The sequence below is a fragment of the Rattus norvegicus genome, chromosome 1 (assembly GCF_036323735.1).
Source record: "Rattus norvegicus strain BN/NHsdMcwi chromosome 1, GRCr8, whole genome shotgun sequence".
Lineage (NCBI taxonomy): Eukaryota > Metazoa > Chordata > Mammalia > Rodentia > Muridae > Rattus > Rattus norvegicus.
Window position 1 is genome coordinate 104,934,109 of NC_086019.1, and position 19,383 is coordinate 104,953,491.

The following is a 19,383-nucleotide window of genomic DNA, read 5'->3' on the forward strand; positions in this document are numbered from 1 at the left end:
TGAGCTGAGGCAGAAATGCCGGGGAAACTCAGAAATGGAGGACGAGAGACAGAGGCCACAAGTGAAGCATGATAGACAGGCAGACCGACTGACCGACTGACTGACTGATTGATTGATAGTGGATGGACAGATAAATAAGTGGGTGGATGGGTTGATGGGTGGATAGATGAAAGGATCCATGGGCAGATGGATATATGGAGTAAGCTGGTAGGTGAAAGGAGGGTGAGAATAGTTCAGTAAGTAAATATTGGTGCGTGCATGGCTAGAGAGATAGAAGGGTAAGTGGATGGATGGATAGGTGGATGGATGGATAGGTGGATGGATGGATGGATGGATGGATGGATGGATAGATGGGTGGGTGGATGGATGGATGGATGGATAGATAGCTAGAGAGATGGATGGATGAATGGATGGATGGGCGGATGGATGGACGGACAGCATGTTGATAGTAGACAGGGAGACAAGGAACAAGTCAGGGACAGAGGAACAATCAGAGATGAGTGGTCAATTAAGGGAAGGCGGGACAGATCATGATGGAAGGCAGGACGAGGTGTCCAAGAGGTCAGCCAGGAAGAGAAGTGAACCTGTGTCCCGACTCCTCACCCGCCACTGGATGTCCCCACGGAAAAGTTCACTTTGGGCGATGTCCACGCGGTTCCAAGCCACAGCCAAACGCAGTTCATCCAGGTAAGCCGAGGCCTCGGAGCTCCCACAGGCTGGAGGGATGAAAGGGAGAAGTGGGGCTCAGGGGAAGAATGGGGAGAAAGGGCGATGTCCATTTTGGTGTTCCCTCATCTAGGGAACTCGAGTCAGAGTGACGATATGACAATGACAAGTGATTCCAAACGGTGACCATCTTCAGCTGGCCCAGCAGTCTCTAAGGTTGACGTCTGGGACAGCAGAGGTCCAAAGGGTAATGAAGATACACAGGATCAAACCACTTCCCACTCAATTTTGAAAAGCAAACAGAGATGGAGAGTGAGACATATTGTCATTCTGTAATTTTTCTCGTATTCTTCCAAAGTGTCAAGAGAAAGAAAGCAAGCAGTCGATAAGATCCTGCTTGTCCGTGGATAGATGGATGAAGGGTTTGATGCATGAGTGGGCTGCTGAACGTAGATTGATCAGTCTATGGTGGCGTGGGTAGGTTGGAAGAAGGGATTGCTGAGTGGATGAATGAAGAATTTGGACATATGTCCCCTCAAAACTCCCTGTGCCCAAACTTGGCATCGTTTATCTCAAGAGCCTCCTGCCCTTAACCTTCCTGCTCCCCTTGTCCCACACCCAAAGTCAGTTTACTCAGCAAGGCAAAATCCCAGGATCCACCCCTCATGCCCCACAGCCCACAGTCCCCTGAGCCACTGTGTCATCCATGCCTCACGTCCAGTCCCAGTGGCCGCAGCACACCTCACGTGCCACATCTGAGCTCGGCGTCACTTCAGTCCCTTCTTCTGCTCATGGTCTCCTCTCTCCTAAACAGGCCACCCTGCCTGCTCCATGAGGGCCTCCCAAACACAGACTGGACTTGGTTCCCTCCAACCCTGCCTCTCAAGGGAAGTCCTGGCCTCCAATTCCTCAGCTGGTAAGGCCTGTGTCCCTTGCTGCTCTTGACTCCAGCACTCTGCCAAGTACATACTCCAGGCCTCTTTTGTCTCCTCAAAAATATCCCATGCTAGAGACCACATCGCACAAACCTAAATCCTCAGCCACACCAAGTGGCTACCTGGGGGAACTAGTGCAAAGTCTCTTTTCTTCCCTCCGAGCCTCAGGTGGTGGCAGTGGTCACATGCGCCTCTTCATCCAAGCTTACAACCCACCATTCACAGAATGCTGAGACGTAAGGTGAAAGGGAAGATGAATAAGTGGACTGAATTGTTAATGGATGTGTGTCAATGGGTAGTTAAAGAACTGTTGGGTGGTTAACAATTAAAGGTGGATAAATGGATAGGTGGGCATATGAGTGAGTGTATGGATGGGCAAGTGAGTGGGTGGCTAGGTGAATGATTGAATGCGTGGCTAGATGGTTGTATGGATGGGTAGATGGATAGGTAGGTGGATGGATGAATGGATACGTAAGTGGATGGATGGCCAAGTGGATGGGTGGGTGGATGGGTGGTTGGGTGGATGGGTGGGTGGATGGATGGATGGATGGATGGATGGATGGATGGATGGATGGGTGGATGGATGGATGGGTGGATGGGTGGGTGGATGGATGGATAGATGGATAGATAGATGGATGGATGGGTGGATGGGTGGATTACAGAGAATCAATACATGGAAACATGGATAGAAGAATGCATGGATAAGTGGGTGGTAGATGGGTGGGAGGCTGGATGAAAAGACAGAAAACGAATGGAAGAATGAAGGACAAATGGAGCGGTGGGTAGATGAAAATTGGAAGGGATTAATGGACATATGAATGGGTGGGTCCAACAGGGAAGTAAGTGGTTGAGAACAATGAAAGTGTCTAGGGAAAACTGTCCAACAGCATCTAGCAGAAACCTAGGAAGCAGGAAAGACATAGGAGACACAAAGAAGGGTGTGGCCTTAGGCTTAGAGGATCGAGGGTGGGGAGTCAGCCACAGCTGCACTGAAGCTCCATCCTACCTTTCACAAGAGCCCTCAAAACGATAGTCTCAAACTCCTCGGAGCCGTCCTCTGATGAATAGACTGTCAGCAGCTCCTTTCGGGTCATGATCCTCTCTACCTGCAGAACACACAACTCTAGACCCCCAGCACAGCCCCGTGGTTCCACCTATCCTTAGGACCTGCTAGCCAGGGTGCCCAGACCTTCCCGCCATGGTTCCACAATGCCATACCTGGGCCTGCAGGACCTCGGGGTCTCCTTTAGGGAAGTAACGTCTAATTCGATCCCGGGCTTCACCTCGCCTGAGTCCCCCACTCCCTGGGGCCAGAGTATCTTCCAGGGTCTCCACCAGGCAGTCTGCAGCACCCCCAGAGCCAGCCACCAAGAGGCAGGGGAGCTGAGCCTGGGTGGCATCCTCTATCCGCTTTAGAACAAGGAGAGAGCCAGTCAGGGTTCCGCCCTGCGGTCCCCTTATCCCTAAGACTCTCGCCTGCCAAGTCTGGGCCCTCAGCTCTCCTCCCACCTCAAAAACAAGGATGCAGCCCCAGATACCTTTAACATCTTCTCATCGCCTTCGATGAGAAGAAGGAGTACAGGGATGTCAATTCCAGTCCCTGAGAGAAAAAGGGAGAAGGAAACATGGTCGCATTCTATCAGCCTTTGCTGGGGATGGGAAAGAACTACATTTCCCCGGAGTCCCTTGGGGCAGACATTGACCTTGTCCCAAACTCTGTGGCCAAACATCATGGGAATTGTCATTTTTCTTTGAAAATTTGTATCATTCATTTATATAGTGTCGGGAGGGTGGTGCTCACGAATGTGTGAAGGTCAGAGAACAATTTGTGGGAGTCCATCCTCGCTTTCGGCTTTGTGGGCCCTGAGGATAGAACTCGTGTGATCAGGCTTGGCAGCAGGTGCTGTTAATTGCTGAAGACTGTCTGGGTTTTACTACTAATATGTGAGTGTTGTATGGTGTGTGTGTGTGTGTGTGTGTGTGTGTGTGTGTGTGTGTGTGTGTGATCGTGCACATGAACATAGGTGTGCACGTGCCATATGTGCTCGAGGAGGTCAGGGGACAAGCTCAGGTGTCGCTCCTCACCTCCCACCTTGATTTGAGGTGATTGTTATACACCACCGCATACACCAAGCTAGCAGTCTCTGTCGCCCACCTCACCATAGGAGAGCTGGGATTGCAGATTTGAGCTGCTGCAGCCAACATGGCTAGTGTCAACTCTAAGGTCCTCATTCTTGCCCAGCAAGCACATATCTGTCAAGTCATGCCCCAGCACCTTCAGCTCCCATATTTTTTAAGGCTAAGTCTCATGCATTATGGCCTCTGACACATTGTGCAGCCCAGGATGACCCTGAACATCGGATCCTCTTACGGAGTGCTGGGGGTGACAGCACCAGGTCCAGAAGTCCAGGGCAGTCACCTTAACTTCAGATGGGAGCAGAGCTTGGGACTGGGACTCTTGGCTCCCAAGTCAGTCTTATGATTGGCTAAGCCTTCTAAAGGCCAGTGAGGTGAGAGTTCAAGCGGAAAAGGAAGAAGATACAAATAGACGGGCAATCTTAGCACCATAAAACCATTCACAAAGTTCACTAGTCAAGGCACACGAAGGTATTGCAGTCTAATTCCACCCCAGTAAAATAATCAAGTAGATTGCACCAGGCTGGGCAGCATCATGGCATCCTGGAGCGCTGGGCTGAGGAAATAACAGACGCCAACAAGACGGTTACATTTAAGTGTGTGTTTTTAGAGGACAGTGGCTCACTCTGTAGCCCAGCCTGCTGCTCCAGCCTTCCTCCTCCAGCCTCCCAAGTGTCACTACATCCAGCTAAAACTATTTCTTCTCTCTCTTAGATTAATTTATTTCATGTGTGTATATGTGTGTGTATGTGTTCATGTGCATGTGTGTTTAAATCAGAGGCACATCTTGCAGAAATCGATTCCTTCTTTGCACCACGTGGGTTTCAGGGATTTGATCATTGGACTTAACAGCAAACGCCTTCCACCTGCTGAACCATCTCGCTGGCCCCGCAATCATGGACTCCGGATAAAAGTGAAAACTGTTGTAAAGAACTAAAAAGTTACTGTTCTGGTATGAGGAAGGGTGATCCCACTGGCTCATATATTTGAATACTTAGTCACCAGGGAGTGGCACTATTTAAGAAAGATAGGAGGTGCGGTCTTCTTGGAGTAAGTGTGTCACTGGGATGGGCTGCCAGGTTTCAAATGCTCAAGTCAAGCCCGGTGTCACCCTCTCTCCTCCTGCACCCTGTGAATCCAGATGTAGAACTGGTATCCACTTCTACAACACCGTGCCTGCCTGTGTCCCTCCATGCCTTCCTCCATGGACTACAGCTCTGAACCTGTGAGCCAGTCCCCAGTTAAATGTTTGTGAGTGTTGCCTTGGACAAGGTGCCTCATCACAGGATAGGACAGTGACTATGGAGGCCTGGCTTCGAGTCAGGCCATTCGAGATGTAAAACCCACATATCTACACATGAAAACACACAAGCACACGCATTCACCATGGTGACTCGTGCCAGGTGACTCAAACGTAAGATTCCCTAGCATCTGTCACCTGGGGAAATTCCACACGTGAGCTGTCATCTATAGTACGAGAGCTGGGAATGCTGGGGGTGTAGCTCACATGTCCAGCGCTTGCTTGGGGTGCACGCGGCCCTGGTTCAGTTGCCAGCATGGCAGGAAGAGGTAAAGAAGCTTGGGCGTAAAGATCACACACAAGGAAGATGTGATGGATCACGTCTAACACCATGAGAGAAGGAGAAACAAATGCCACTGGGAGGCTGAGGCAGTAGGATTGCCCAGAGGAAGGGATGGAGGGAGAAAAGAAGAGAGAAAAAGAATACATGTGCATAGAACTGTCAAACACCCAGGACTCCAGTGGGGGAAGGGGGATGAGGAAAATAATTCACTTCTCTTCAACTTTTTTTGTTTTTGAGGCAGGGTCTCATTATTCATAGCTCTGCCTGTCCTAGAACTCCCTGTATAGACCTGGAACTCACTGGGCTGTTCCCACTTCTGCCTGTAGATCACTGAGATTAAAAGTGTGCCCCACCACACCTGGAACCTTTTTTTTAATGTCCTTTCTTCTTCCTTTTTAAATAGCATTTTCTCTTTTAAAAAAATTATCGGGGTTGGGGATTTAGCTCAGTGGTAGAGCGCTTGCCTAGGAAGCGCAAGGCCCTGGGTTCAGTCCCCAGCTCTGAAAAAAAGAACCAAAAAAAAGGGGTTGGGGATTTAGCTCAGTGGTAGAGCGCTTGCCTAGGAAGCGCAAGGCCCTGGGTTCGGTCCCCAGCTCCGAAAAAAGAACCCAAAAAAAAAAAAAAAGAACCAAAAAAAAAAAAAATTATCTCTTCATGTACACCTGCAGGCCAGAAGAGGGCGCTGGATCCCAGTACAGGTGGTTGTGAGCCACCACGTGGTTGCTGGGAATTGAACTCAGGTCCTCAGGAAGAGCCTAATAGTGCTCTTAATCACTGAGCCGTCTCTCCAGCCCTTTATGTCCCTTCTTATGATTCAATTTGTTAAGTTGAGTTCACAGCAAGGGTGATGTGATACTGAAAGGAAGTCATGGTCCAAGGTCACATGTTAATTTGCAATGACCCCATCTGAAATTATTTGTAAGTGTTCACATGATGCCCAAATAAAGATCTGGGGGGAACATCTTTGATTTCTGACTTTTTTTTATGCTTAGGAATGCTCAACAGGTAAAATATATACAGCATGCCTGAAATAGAAAACATTTCTGGTCCTAGGTGAATAAGGAGCTTCATCCTATGTTCACATAGACAGGAGAGGCGGGCAAGCAGCTTTGGACACAGAGGGAAAGTCAAAGCTTCTGGGCCTCTCCTATTCTGTTTTTGAAAGCTGTTGCATAAGTGGATCCAGAGGTAAAAGTCCTTCACTTTATTGCTTTCAGTATTCTGTATCTAGAACTATTTCAAGAGTATCTTTCACCTTTGACACAGGGTTTCTCTGGGTAGCCCTGGCTGCCCTGGAACTCACTCTGTAGACCAGGCTGGCTTCAAACTCAGAGATTCACCTGCTTCTGACTCCCAAATGCTGAGATTAAAGGCATGTGCCACCACATGGCAAGATCAATTTTTAAAAAAATCTTCTGTGTGCGTGTGTACTTGTAGGTGTCTCTGTGTGTATGTGCCTGTGAGTGCCATGCCTAAGGAGGCCAGCAGAGGGAGCCTGGATTCCCTGGAGCTAGAGTTACAGGCAGTTGTGAGCTGCCCAAAGTGGGTGCTGGAGATGGACCTCAGGTCCTTTGTAAGAGCAGCAGTTTTTAACTACTGAGCCATCTATTCATACCCCCTTCATTTTATTTTACTTTTGAGAAATGGTCTTTTTACATAACTCTAGCTATCCTGTGTAGACTGGGCTGTCCTCAAATTCACAGCGATCTGCCTACCTCTGCCTCCAAGTGCTGAGATTAAAGGTCTGTGCCACCATCCCTAGCATGGATAAGACTCCTAACAGAGGAACTTTGCCTAATCTTGACCACACCTGGCCCATGGAGTGCTGGCTTCAGAACAGTAATCCCACTCACCTCCCACTCCGGTCTTCTGCTGAGCCACATAGGACTCAAACCGAAGGCGGAAGCGGTTCTCACCACCCATGCGGCCATAGGTACCATCATCCACCAAGAAGAAAGCAGAATAGTTATAGTCCAGGGGGAACTCAACTCCGTCCTCAGGGTCACCACGCCACCGGTATCTTGCAGGGAATGAGCCCTGCCAGAAAGAGAAGTCTTTTAGAAGGGACAGAACACTCCCCCACAGACCCGAGGACCAGACCTTGACCTCCTCCACCAGATCCAAGGATCTCTTCCAGATTTACTTAGACCCAGGAGTCCTTACCAGCCTCCTCCGTCAGATTTCAGGATTACTCCCTGCCCTCCTCCCTCAGACCAGCACTTCACACCAGGTCCTCTTCTCTGAACCCCATTCCCACCTTGGGGTTGATCAGCATGTCTCTGTTCCGGACCACTCCCCAGGGGGCCACACCCATGGCCACCACCTTGCTGCCCCCGGTGCTGGCCGTCTGGTGGTCCCTCACAGCCACACCCACATGCCGACCAATGCCTGTGTGCAGTCCCCCAGTGACGATCCAGGCCCCTATGTAGGACAGAGCAAGGGACAGAGTGGAAAACGGTGAGCAAAGACATGGAAAGGGGAACAATGTACTCCAACCAGGGCAGCAGTGGGGACGAGGCCCAGGAGACAGTTTCCGACCCCCGTGGTCACCTGTGCTCTGGGCTGCTCGCACCAGCCCACGACGCAGAAGGTCCTGCAGCCAGGTCTGTAGCACGGGGCCCTCCGACCCCCCCAGCACTGACACCACCAAGTTTGGAGCACGAAAGCCCCAAGAGCGGGTGACGAGACTGTACACAGTGGCCGGATCCGTGCGATCAGACAGCCGGAGGAACTGTGGACACAGGAGGAAGAGACACGTGGGGGACAGAGAGACAGAGACAGCAGGAGACAGACCCAGACAAATGCAGATGGAGTCTAGAGAGGGGACAGAAACCTAGAGAGAAGCAGACAGACAGACCGGGAGGCTGCAAGGACCAAGAGAGAGAGGGGGGACAGACTCTTAAGACAGAGGCACGCAAAGACAAGGCAGACCAGTGGGGAGACACATTCAGCGTTGCCCCAGCCCCACCCAGCCTGGCGCCCCGGACATGCAGGCCTCACGTTGCTGGACTTTCGGCCAGAGTATGTGAAGTCCAGGTCCCCGTAGGCATCTGTGGGCTTCTCCGTGGTGTGCTCATCACTGTTCCACTCGGTAACTACGGCTGCCCCAAAGGCATCCTCCACAGCCACAGAAGGGTGGGCATCCCGAGGTTGCCCACACTGGCACAAGGTCCCTCTGGGGGCATGAGGGTAGAGTATGAACCCTGGGTGTCCCCATTGAATCCATTCTATACAAATGTCTATATCCTGCCCCTAGAGACAGAGTCTGCCATAAACCCAGCACTGGCTCTGACTGTCTGGAGAAGAAACTGAGGTAAGGAGCCCTTATTTCCAAGCTCATCTCAAATAAGCCAGGACAGGGAGAGTGGCCTGCAGGAGAAGAAGGAAAAATAGGAGGCAGCCAATGGCAAGTGCCCTTGCTGCCCCAAGCCCCAAAGAAGGACATATGCTATGAAAAAGAAAGTTTAAAGAATGATTCAACCAAAAATGATAATGGCAAAGAAGAAGAAAAAGAAAGAAAGGAAGGAAGGAAGGAAGGAAGGAAGAAAGAAAGAAAGAAAGAAAGAAAGAAAGAAAGAAAGAAAGAAAACGAAAGGAAAGAGAAGGCCAGGTGTGGTGGCACATGCCTGTAACCCCACACTGAGGCCAGCTTGGTCTACAGAGAAATCCTGTCTCAAAAAGCAAAATTGAAAATTAAAAAAAAAATAATAATTAAAAATAAAAATAAATAAAAAGAATGATTCAAAGGGAGTTTGGATACCGGAAGTTGAAACAGCTATGGGAGTTTGGGTACCGGAAGTTGAGACCGCTGTGCAATTCGGGGCAAGTCTCTTCACCTCTCTGAAACTAAATTTCCTCCTCCAAAGGTACAAAGATAGTAAAAGCCCCACGGAACTCAGAGGAGCCAAGAAAGTCAGTGTTTCCTGAAGCAAGGATAGCAACCAGCCCCAGCTGCATGAACTCCAAACAAAGCTTTAAATAACTCAGAATTTCACAGTAGAAAAGCCGAGCCTTTTTCAGAGCTCCCTGACTGTAAGGAGGGCGCTTGGCCATGCGCTGGCCTGTCAGCCAGCCTCTGCCCAGCCCCAGGTTTGCCTTCTCAGGCAGAAAGGCAGGAGTGAGTGGCTGGACCCGGGTGGAAGCTAGAAGGTAAAATCATGTTCTTCGCTGTTCACTGTACCCCAGTACAATCCTTCCCCAGCTCCATTCCTTCTCATCCTGAGAAACAGACAACAGATGACGGTTTCCACTTCTTGTCTCCTTAGATAGAAGGTTTTCCTCTCTAAATAGGACACAGTGGGCTGGAGAGATGGCTCCGTGTTAAAAGTGCATACAGAAAGCCCGAAATAAATTCCCAGCACCCACATGGTGGCTCACAACCATCTGTAACCCCAGACCCAGGGAATCCAATGTTCACTCCTGGCCTTCTTGGACACCATGCATGCACGCACGTGGTGTACAAACACAATGCAGGCGAAATTCATATACATGTAAAATAAAAATAAATTTTAAAAATAACAAAAGGAATATTTAAAAGTCATAAATGTACAGTTGTCCCTTGGACTCAGGTTGACTCTCTGTCACCTTAGTTTCCGAGAGTAAGGAGCAGGGACTTGGGGAAAACACATTCTCCTTGGCCCTGATTCTAGAAGGAATTCAAATAGCGGGGCTCACCTGTGGCTTCAGAAGTTAGCAGAGCCACTGATAGAGGAGTGGGGGTTTGGGTGGTGGGTGGTCTTTTGACTAGGCTCTCAGTAGCCAAGGCTGGCCTCAAGCTTACAATAGCCAAAGCTGATCACAAATTATTTCTTCTTATTTACTTATTTTTGGCTTCAAATTTCTGATTCGCAGGCCTCAGCCTCAAGAGTTCTGGAATTGCAGGCATGCACTGGAACTGCAGGTGCTGGGGACACAGCCCTGGGTTGAGTGCGTGCTAAACCAGCATTCTAGTAACTGAGCCAGAGGCCCAAGCCCTGGGGGGGGTGGGTCCGTTTTCTTACATATTTTTATATTTTATATGTATGAATATTTGGCTTCCTGTATGTCAGCACACTGCATATGTGTGTGCACGGTTCCTGTGGAGGCTGCAAGAGAGTGTTGGGTTCCCCAGAACTGGAGTTAAAGGTGGTTGTGAGGCCTCACATGGGTGCTAGGAACTGGACTCAGCTCCTGTGCCTCTGACCACTGAGCCACCACCGAGGCCCTCCACCCCCTGTCTTCTGAGAGCCCGAGCTGGTCTAAAACTAACTTTGTAGCTCAGGCTGACCTTGAACTCCTGCTCCACCCCCTGAGTGCTGGGATGATGGCAAGTGCACACCAGCGCACACCAGCGCACACCAGCACACACCAGTGCACACCAGCACACACCAGCGCACACCAGCGCACACCTGGCATAAGGTGACGCTGTGAGGCAGGCTGTGGTACTGGTCATCCGCAGGACACACATCAGGTTCACACAGATGACCCATTGTCCCTCCAAAGCTACAATAAAGGACGCGACCTCCTCCTCCAGTGCCAGGGGACCCTGTGATGCTTCAGTTTCACCCGACTTGATCCTCTTACCCATCAGGACCTCATTCTCAGGACCCCCTCGTATCCTCTATTCTTTTAGTCAAAACTTCTGCATGGAACGTTGTGGAGCCTCTGGCCTCCGAAGCGTCTGGCCCCAGGAGCCTGTTATCCACGCAGGCTCCTTAACTAAACGTAAGTCTTAAACTAAAGACTTAAAGGAGCTCAGGGGAGAAAGTGCCTGCCTTGAGACAGGAGGACTTGAGTTTATCCTGAGGATCCATAAACAAGTTGTCATCTCAGTGCCGGGGAGGGGGAGACAGAGGTTCCCTGGGGCTAGCCAGGTCACACCGAGCTAGTGAGAGACACTGTCCTACAAAACAAGGTGCACGGTGTGTGAGGAACACTACCTGAGGTCGTCCTCTGGCCTCTATATGCATGATCTATACACATTTGCACCTGCGCTCAGGAGCACACACAAAATTAAATCAAAGGAAAACTCAGTTTCTTGACACACAGTTCCCAGCGCAGGGCCTCGTCACCTCTGTTAGTCACTGCACTCCACATGGACAGTGAGCACCACCATCACAGAGGAAAGTAGGTTCTGGTCACATGGTGCTGGCAACATCTCCTGGGCCTGCCTGCCTCCTATCACCTTTGCTCTGTGTGGGTGTGAGGCACAATGGCTCCATTCAAGTGTCATCTCACTGTCAGAAGGTGACTGGCCTCCATGGAATGCACTCCTTCTGGAAACGTCCTTCTAGTCGGTCCTCTCCTCAAAACTGTAATGCAACCCTCATAGTGGCTTTCTTTTCCCTTTGCTACCCTCAGAGCACCCAAGATCCATGCGAGCCCAACGACCCCAACGACCCCAGGGGCCAAGAAAGACAGTTAAGAAGCTTCCGGAAAGGAGGTGGAAAAGCAGCGGCCAGCACTTGTCTTAAAAGCGTTTAGAGATATGAGGGTGGGTGGGTGAATGTTTTGGCTTTTTGTTTTGTGGGGATTTGTTTGTTTTGTGAGGATTTGTCTGCATGTGTGTCTGTGTACCACATGTGTGCAGTGCCTGTGGAGGCCAGAAGAGGGCGGCAGATCCCCCAGAATGGGAGTTAAGGTGTTTGTGAGCTGCCATGTATGTGTTGGGAACTAAGCACTTGTCCTCTGCAAGAGCAGCCTGGGTTCTTAACCACTGAGCCACCACTGCAGCCCCTGGTTGCTTTTTAGTGCTGTTATTTTTTGGCTGGTTTTTTTTTGGCGGCAGAGGGGGTGGGGTCTGCATCTCTAGCCCAGATGGTCTCAGAACTACAGGAATCCCCTGCCTCAGTCTCCTGAGTGCTAGAACGAATGACAGTCATGTACCACCATGGCTGGCAGGGTTCTTTCTCGGGTTTGGGTTTTCGGTCCTAGGAATGGAACCCAACACATGCTAAGTATGTGTGCTACCACTGAATTACAGCCTAAGCCCAGAGGTGTAAGGAGGAAAGAAGAGGGGGAGAGAGAAAGGGAAGGGGTTTGTATTTCCCTCACCTATTTCCATGGTTTTGATTTCCATCCATAACTAGGACCTCTCAGACCCCAGTATGAACCTTGATCTTCTGCTAAGTACCAACTAGGCCCCAGTCCTCCCCATATCCCTGTCCAAGGCCCCTCACATACGCAGAAGGGCTGGCATTCAGTATCCCTGTCCAAACCTGCTTCTTCTGGGCTCCTCATCTTGGTTGATGGGCCCCACTCTCTTCTCACCTTTCTGACCTCCTACCCATTCTCACGCAGCTTACACACACACAGAGCCTACCCAGCCCCAGAAACCACACGCAAAGTGGCCTCTCATGAGGTCTGGCACCAGCCGTCTCACTCACATTCTACACAGCCTGAACTCTGCTCTGTTTTCAAACCACGCCGGGCTGCCCTTAGGGAGGACTTCAACCGAGCAGTTCAAGGCCCAGAGCCACCTTCAGAGCACCACACTGCACCATCTTTCCAACAACACCTGTATCCCACCAGCTCCCATCCCTTCCCCCTGACTTCAGTGTCACCCCATCTGTGTTTATTTACACAGCATTTTCCTGTCCCACAGTGGTGGAACAACAGGATCCTGATAAAGTCACACTAAGGAAAGCAGATGACGCTGTCCCAGGCCAAGAGTCCACCCTGAGAACTGATTTAAAGCTGGACCTAGCTAGGGAGACCAAGAATGCAGTCAAGAAGCCTATAGGGCTTGCTCCTGTCCCCTGCCACCCACAGAACAGCACTGAGCACGCAATGGTAATTGCCCTCTTCTCGTGGGAGTTGCAGACATTTCCGGGTGTTTATTAGGTGGAGGGCAGAGTTCCAGAAACATCCCAGAGTGACCTTGTTTAGTTTGCACAGCAGCCCCAGAAGGGAGGAGCTGTTCAGTGCCCAGGTGACAAGCGCAGCTCAAGAAGGGAATTGCTATCCCAAAGCTGCAGAGCTATGTAAGGCTGGCCCGGCTGTGGGCTGTGTGGCTATGCTCGCTGAGCCAGGATGACACAGAAAGCCAAAGCAGAGACAAAGTGATACAAAGAGACACATGGACCAGACACAAAGACACAGAATGGATCCCTGAAGCGTTTCCATGACTCCCATCCCCACCTAGAGGGGAATGCAGGATTGGGGTGTGCCCTAAGTACCGTGGCCCAAAACAAGGGCAGGGGAGGGGTCTGTCTGAAATGAAGGCGGGAATGTCCTTGGTGGGCGGGGCCTGAGTGTGCTGAGCGGGGGCCTTCTGTGGTGGGTGGGGTGTATCTGTGCACCAAGACCTCCTGCGGTGGGCAGTGAAGGGGATGTATGTGGTGGGCAGCCTTGTCTGCGTTGAGAGGGGCGAGTCCGGTCTATGGGGCGGAGCCTGTCTGCAGTGGGCAGGGCCCGCGAACCTAAGCTGCCAGGTCAGCAGCCGCGAACTGCTCACCCCGCATCATCGTGGAGGTCCACTATGAACGTCGTGCACACCTTCTTCCTGAAGATCTTAGGGATCCAACTCTGAGAACCGGAACAAGAAGGGCAGGGCGGGCACCCGGGTAAGACCCACGGGATTCGAAGACAGCCCCGCGCGCCCCCGGGACACATTGGGAACTCCTCCCTCCGGCTCAGCCAGGAACCCACGCCGCTCGGTCTGGGAACTCCTGGTTCAGCCCCTGCTACATCTGACCAGGATCCGCAGAGGTGCCGCTGCCTATGGACCCCACTCCTCCCAGTCCCGCGCTGTGCGATACCTGCTCTTTCTCCTGCCCCACCATGCTGCCGTCGCAGCCCCTGGGGCTCCGTGTATTTCTCTCAGCCGCCGACCCGCCCGACCGAACCGGATCCGCAACTTCGCAGCCCAGCCCGGGGCGGGGAGTCCCGGGACACGTCACGGGAGGCGGGGAGAGGGCGGCTGCGAGCAGGGACAGACTCTGCTGCCAAACCACGGATCGGGTCGGCTTGGGGGACACGAAAGACCCAGACTTGGAAGGCAGAGAAACGAAGGAAGCAGAGTAGGGCACACGATAGATATCAGCCATGGGACAAACATAGATTCTGAGAGGCGGAGACTGAGAGAAAGACCCAAAAAGAGGCAGAGACAGAAACTAAGAGAGGGACCCAGCCCAGAGAAAGAAAAAAGAGGGCAGAGACCGAGAGAGAGAGAGAGAGAGAGAGAGAGAGAGAGAGAGAGAGAGAGAGAGAGAGAGAGAGAGAGAGAGAGAGAGAGAGGACAGAGAGAGAGACAGCTAGAAATGCAAAGTGATAGAGCGACAGAGTCCCAGAATCAGAGAGAAGAGACAGAAAAACAGAATCACACACGGAGACAGAGACACACACGCAGAGAGAGAAAGAGACAGAGACACTCGCACACACACAACATACACCGAGAGGCAGAGAGAGAGACACACAGAGAGAGAGACACACACAGAGAGAAAGAGACAGAGAGACAGAGACTCATACACACACACAATACACACAAAGAGAGAGGCAGACAGAAAGACAGGCACACACGAATCACCCACAACACACACACACACAGACACACACACAGAGAAAGGGGGAGAGAGAGAGAGAGAGACCAGTAGAGAGAGATTAGGGAAGACACAGTAGGAGAGAAGGGTAGAACCCTGAGGAGAAGAAGGGACCCTCAGAACAATGACTATAATGGGGGGAGGGGCTTGTCTCATAAAGGACAAAAACCCAAAGAGTGTGGATATACTGACAAGTGTGGGGTGGGTGACACTGGGCCTCCAAGAAGGCATTGACACCTGTCTCCAGCCAAGTCCCTCTGGTGGGGACAGCTGGGGCCTAGTAACCTGAGCCCCCAGCACCTCCCCCTGTTGTATTTATAGCCCTGGTCTGGTCCCCTGCCCCCAGATCTGAGTGCCAGGGAGAGGAGGTCATGGGGTGTTGGGGACAGGATTCTTTCACTGTCTTCCACAGTTTCTGCATGACACCACTGCCACACCGAATGTCTCATTCTGCCCGCTTTCTTCCCAGTGTTTACCGTGCAGCAGGCTCTGCTTCTGCACACCCCTCCTTTCCCAGCACCCCAGACTTTTCCAGCAAGACACTCTAAAAGTCTAGCCTTTGTGCCAAAGATGCCAAACTTGAGCTTGCCATGTCCCTGCCCCCCTCCTGGACATGAAGACCCCTCCACCACCCAGTCCTGAGCCAGAGGAACAGGAGGGGAGGGGCAGGCAGGGAGTGACCAGAATAACTTAGACTCTGGATAAATTTAGCCACAAGAAGGGGAGGGGACAGACCCCATTGGCCCAGCAGTGGGGAAGGGAGGTCCTGGAACCAGGGTCACAGCTCCAAAGGGGACATCCTCAGAGGGTCATCCAAGACCTAAGGAAGATAGAGAAGCAGAGTGGAAGCCGTACCACAAAAAAGAGACAATCTGAAAGTCAAAGCCAAAAAAGGCACAAGGACCCATCAGAGGCAGCTGAAGCCAGCCTGGTTAGACGCTCAGCTGCTAAACGAACGTCCCCATGGGCTTCCAGGAGCCATGGTTGTACAGTTGTCTCCTTTGGGCCACAGTGGCCATCCTGCTGGTCCCTCCAGTGGTGACCCAGGAGCTGAGAGGGACTGGGCTGGGCCTCGGCAACTGGAACAACAACGCAGGTATCCCTGGGTCCTCAGAGGACCTATCAACTGAGTATGGTCACCACATCCACAGCCACGGGGCCTATCAAGGTGAGAAGGACAGACACCACAGAGAAGAAGATGAAGACTTCTCCAGGGAATATGGCCACCAAGTCCAAGACCACAGGTACCCTGGCCATGAAGTTGGGGAGGAGAATGTCTCAGAAGAGGTCTTCAGAGGGCATGTTAGACAGCTCCATGGGCACCACAAACCTAACAGTGAAGATTTAGGGGACTCAGCAGAGAGCCACTTCCCCAGACAGCAGAGCCACAACCGTGAAGAAGAGGACGGCGTTGTCTCCGGTGAGGATCACCGTCACATCCCCAGGCATGACCACCATGGCAACGAAGAGGAGGATGATGATGGAGAGGAGGAGGAGAGGGTGGGAGTGATGGAGAACTCTGATGATAAGCACCAGGCCCACGGCCACCACAGCCACTCAAAAGAAAGAGATGGACTCCATCATGCCCACAGCCACAGGCACCAAGGGCACCATGATGAAGATGATGATGATGAAGATGGTGTCTCCACTGAGGGTGAACACCAAGCTCACAGATATCAAGACCATGATGAGGAAGACGATGATGACTCAGATGAAGAGAGTCATGCCCACAGACTTCAAGGCCAAGAAGATGAAAATGATGATGAAGATGGTGACTCCAGTGAAAATGGACACCAGACCCAGGACCACCAAGGCCATAAAGAACAAGATGATGATGACGATGAAGAAGAAGAAGAAGAAGAAGAAGAAGAAGAAGAAGAAGAAGAAGAAGAAGAAGAAGAAGAAGAAGACGATGACGACGACTCCACTGAGCACAGGCACAGGCACCAGACCCAAGGCCACAGGAAGGGAAAAGATGAGGATGAGTCAGATGAAGATGATCATGTCACCCGGCATGGCCGCCGAGGCCATGAAGATGAAGATGATGACGATGACGATGACGATGACGATGATGACGACAATGATGGTGGCTCTACTGAGAATGTGCACCAAGCCCACAGACACAGAGGCCATGAGCACGAAGACGATGGGGATGACTCAGAAGAAGACTACCATCATGTCCCCAGCCATGGTCACCAAAGCCATCAAAATGAGGAAGAGGAAGATGAGGCTGTCTCCACTGAACACTGGCACCAGTCTCCTAGACATGCTCACCATGATCTTGGACGTGAGAATCAAGAAGAGGCAACAGTCAAGTACAGCCGCCATGTTGCAAGCCATCGACCCCAAGGCCACAGTGCGGAGGAGGACTCTCTAGAAGACTCTACCAATGAAGTCCCTGGACATCACCACCACAGAGTCTCCAGGGATGGCGACGAAGACATTTCTACTGAGTTTGGCCACAAGGCCCCCAGACACAGGCTACAAGATCAAGATGAATGGACCAGGCAGGGTCACGGAAAATCTGTCCAGGAAGACATTGGTCATCAGCCCCTGCAGCCCACAGGTCCTGGTTCTGGAGAATCAAGGAAGGAAGATGACCACAGCTCTCAAGAGGGAGATGAGGACTTAAAGCAGAGACAAGAAGCCCACAGTGAGGAGGAGGAGGAGGAAGAGGAGGGCCATGGCCTCCCCATGAGCCTGGAAGATGAAGAGGAGGAAGAAAAAGATAAGAAAGAGAGCAAGGGAGACAGGGCTGCAGTTTCGGCTCCACTGAGTCATCACAGGAAGCATGATGATGATGATGACGGCGACGGTGATGATGATGATGACGACAATGACGACGATGATGAGATCCTGGAGGAAAACCTGCTACCTTTCACCATTATCCCAAACCCACTGGCTGGGAGGGAGGTGGCCAGAGAAGGTTCCAGTGAGGAGGAGAGCCGCGAGGTCACAGGTAAGTGACCTGGCTCCACAGGGTATGGGGAAGGCCGAGCTCGCCAACTGGAGTCACTGTTACCCTCCTGTCCCCACAGGTCAGCAGGATGCCCAGGAGTATGAGAACTACCAGCCAGGGTCCCTGTGTGGCTACTGTTCTTTCTGCAACGTAGGTCCTGAGGCCAGATCTACTCCACAAGCCCTGGGGTGCTGTGGGAGGCCTGTGAGCCTGGGAGTGGGGGGAGCTAAAACAAATGCTTCCAGAACAAACCAGGGGCAGGGCAATAAGAAGTTAAGGTCCCAGGGTAGGGTCACAGAGTGTGTGACTGACAGGTGTCAGTGAGCACTCACAGGTCCCACCCTCCAGTGAATGGGTCACATGAGGTTGAGGTTGTCTTGAGATGGAAAACCAGGGTGGAGGGTGTCCCCAGAGAAGAGGAGCACCCTGAGCTCAGATGTGGAAGTCAACAGCTGAAATGATCATCTCCTGAGGGATTTGGGGCTAGGGGCTCCTCTGACCGGTCTCCTCCTATTCCCAGCGATGTAGTGAATGTGAAAGCTGCCACTGTGATGAGGAGAACATGGGGGAACACTGTGACCAGTGTCAGGTGAGACCTTCCCAGAGCCTCCAAGCTCAGACACCGAGCTGACTGGGACCACGGGAGTGCCCGAGGCCTGATGCTGGCCTTACATCACTTCATGTCTCCCTCCGGTGGACCCTCCACCTAGCCTCAAACCCTGGGTGGCCCTTCCTCATCTTTGTGCCTGACTCAGTCCCCTGACCAGGTTCTCTCCCTGTCCTCAGCACTGCCAATTCTGCTACCTCTGCCCGCTGGTCTGTGACACACTCTGCACTCCAGGTGAGCAGCAAAGAGGGAGAGTCAGACACCCACAGAGGGGGAAGGGCCCAGCAAAGTGAATCCTAGTGGGGTTGGAGCCAGCCTGAGCTGTGAACCAAGGCTGTGGTCTGCGGTTAAATGGGTAGGGTAGGGGTGTGGCCATGGCAAAGGTCCTGTGGGCAGAATCTGATATGGCTTAGATTGAGGTAATGTTGATGGGTAGTCCTAGAAGTGAGTGGGTGGGACCAAAGTAAATAGATACTAAGGGGTGGGGCAACCCGGAGGGTCCAAAGCAAGAAGGGTGTGATTCAGTTGAGGTGGGAATTAGAAGGGGGCTGGGCACATTTCTGCACTTGCCCTGAGTGTTCCCCGACCATGCCCCTCCTGGAGGCCCCTCAAACCTCTCCTCTCTCTGCTCCCTCACAGGAAGCTACGTTGACTATTTCTCCTCCTCTGTGTATCAGTAAGTGTGTGGGGCTGGGCTGGGAGATGATGCAGTTCAAGGGACCCGTTTAGAGGAGGGTTGGCCCACTGTGAGCTAAAGATCCACCCTGGACTCCATGTTCTCTTCTTATGTTCATGATGAGGGTCATGATGGTCAAGTGGCTTCTGCACACTGGCTAACTAACCTTCTTCCTGTTCTCCTGTCCAGAGCTGTGGCTGACATGCTGGAGACGCAAGAGCCCTGATCTGGCCACCTGGCAAGAGCCGCATTTATTTCTCTGAATAAATGTGCTCCTAGAAACATCAGTGTCCAGCGTGGGGT

At 51.9% G+C, this 19,383-nt stretch overlaps 2 protein-coding genes across 8 annotated transcripts in view; one reads left to right on the top strand and one right to left on the bottom strand.

Moving 5' to 3' along the window:
• Positions 1 to 15,345, bottom strand: part of Trpm4 (transient receptor potential cation channel, subfamily M, member 4) — a 30,992-nt gene extending 15,647 nt beyond the window's left edge. The window contains exons 1-10 of one of the 7 annotated variants that reach the window (XR_001835352.3): positions 14,059 to 15,323; positions 13,755 to 13,825; positions 8,321 to 8,495; positions 7,871 to 8,051; positions 7,578 to 7,741; positions 7,174 to 7,357; positions 3,140 to 3,201; positions 2,820 to 3,011; positions 2,608 to 2,707; positions 604 to 716 (exon numbers count right to left, since the gene is read on the bottom strand). Coding sequence is in view for 2 of the 7 variants with exons in the window: in XM_039088263.2 (XP_038944191.1) it covers positions 604 to 716; positions 2,608 to 2,707; positions 2,820 to 3,011; positions 3,140 to 3,201; positions 7,174 to 7,357; positions 7,578 to 7,741; positions 7,871 to 8,051; positions 8,321 to 8,495; positions 13,755 to 13,825; positions 14,059 to 14,346 (1,530 nt within the window). In the remaining 5 variants the exon portion in view is untranslated. Of the gene's footprint in view, positions 1 to 603; positions 717 to 2,607; positions 2,708 to 2,819; positions 3,012 to 3,139; positions 3,202 to 7,173; positions 7,358 to 7,577; positions 7,742 to 7,870; positions 8,052 to 8,320; positions 8,496 to 13,754; positions 13,826 to 14,058 lie in introns of those variants that run through there. The other 6 variants (XR_005491013.2, NM_001136229.1, XM_039088263.2 and 3 more) reach the window with 6 other exon arrangements.
• Positions 15,346 to 15,641: 296 nt separating this feature from the next.
• On the top strand, positions 15,642 to 19,367 carry Hrc (histidine rich calcium binding protein). The gene is made up of 6 exons (NM_181369.3): positions 15,642 to 17,797; positions 17,877 to 17,947; positions 18,318 to 18,386; positions 18,584 to 18,638; positions 19,044 to 19,080; positions 19,270 to 19,367. The coding sequence occupies exons 1-6, from the start codon at positions 15,802 to 15,804 to the stop codon at positions 19,304 to 19,306; spliced, it is 2,265 nt and encodes a 754-aa protein (NP_852034.2). The 5' UTR covers positions 15,642 to 15,801; the 3' UTR covers positions 19,307 to 19,367.
• Positions 19,368 to 19,383: the final 16 nt, after the last annotated feature.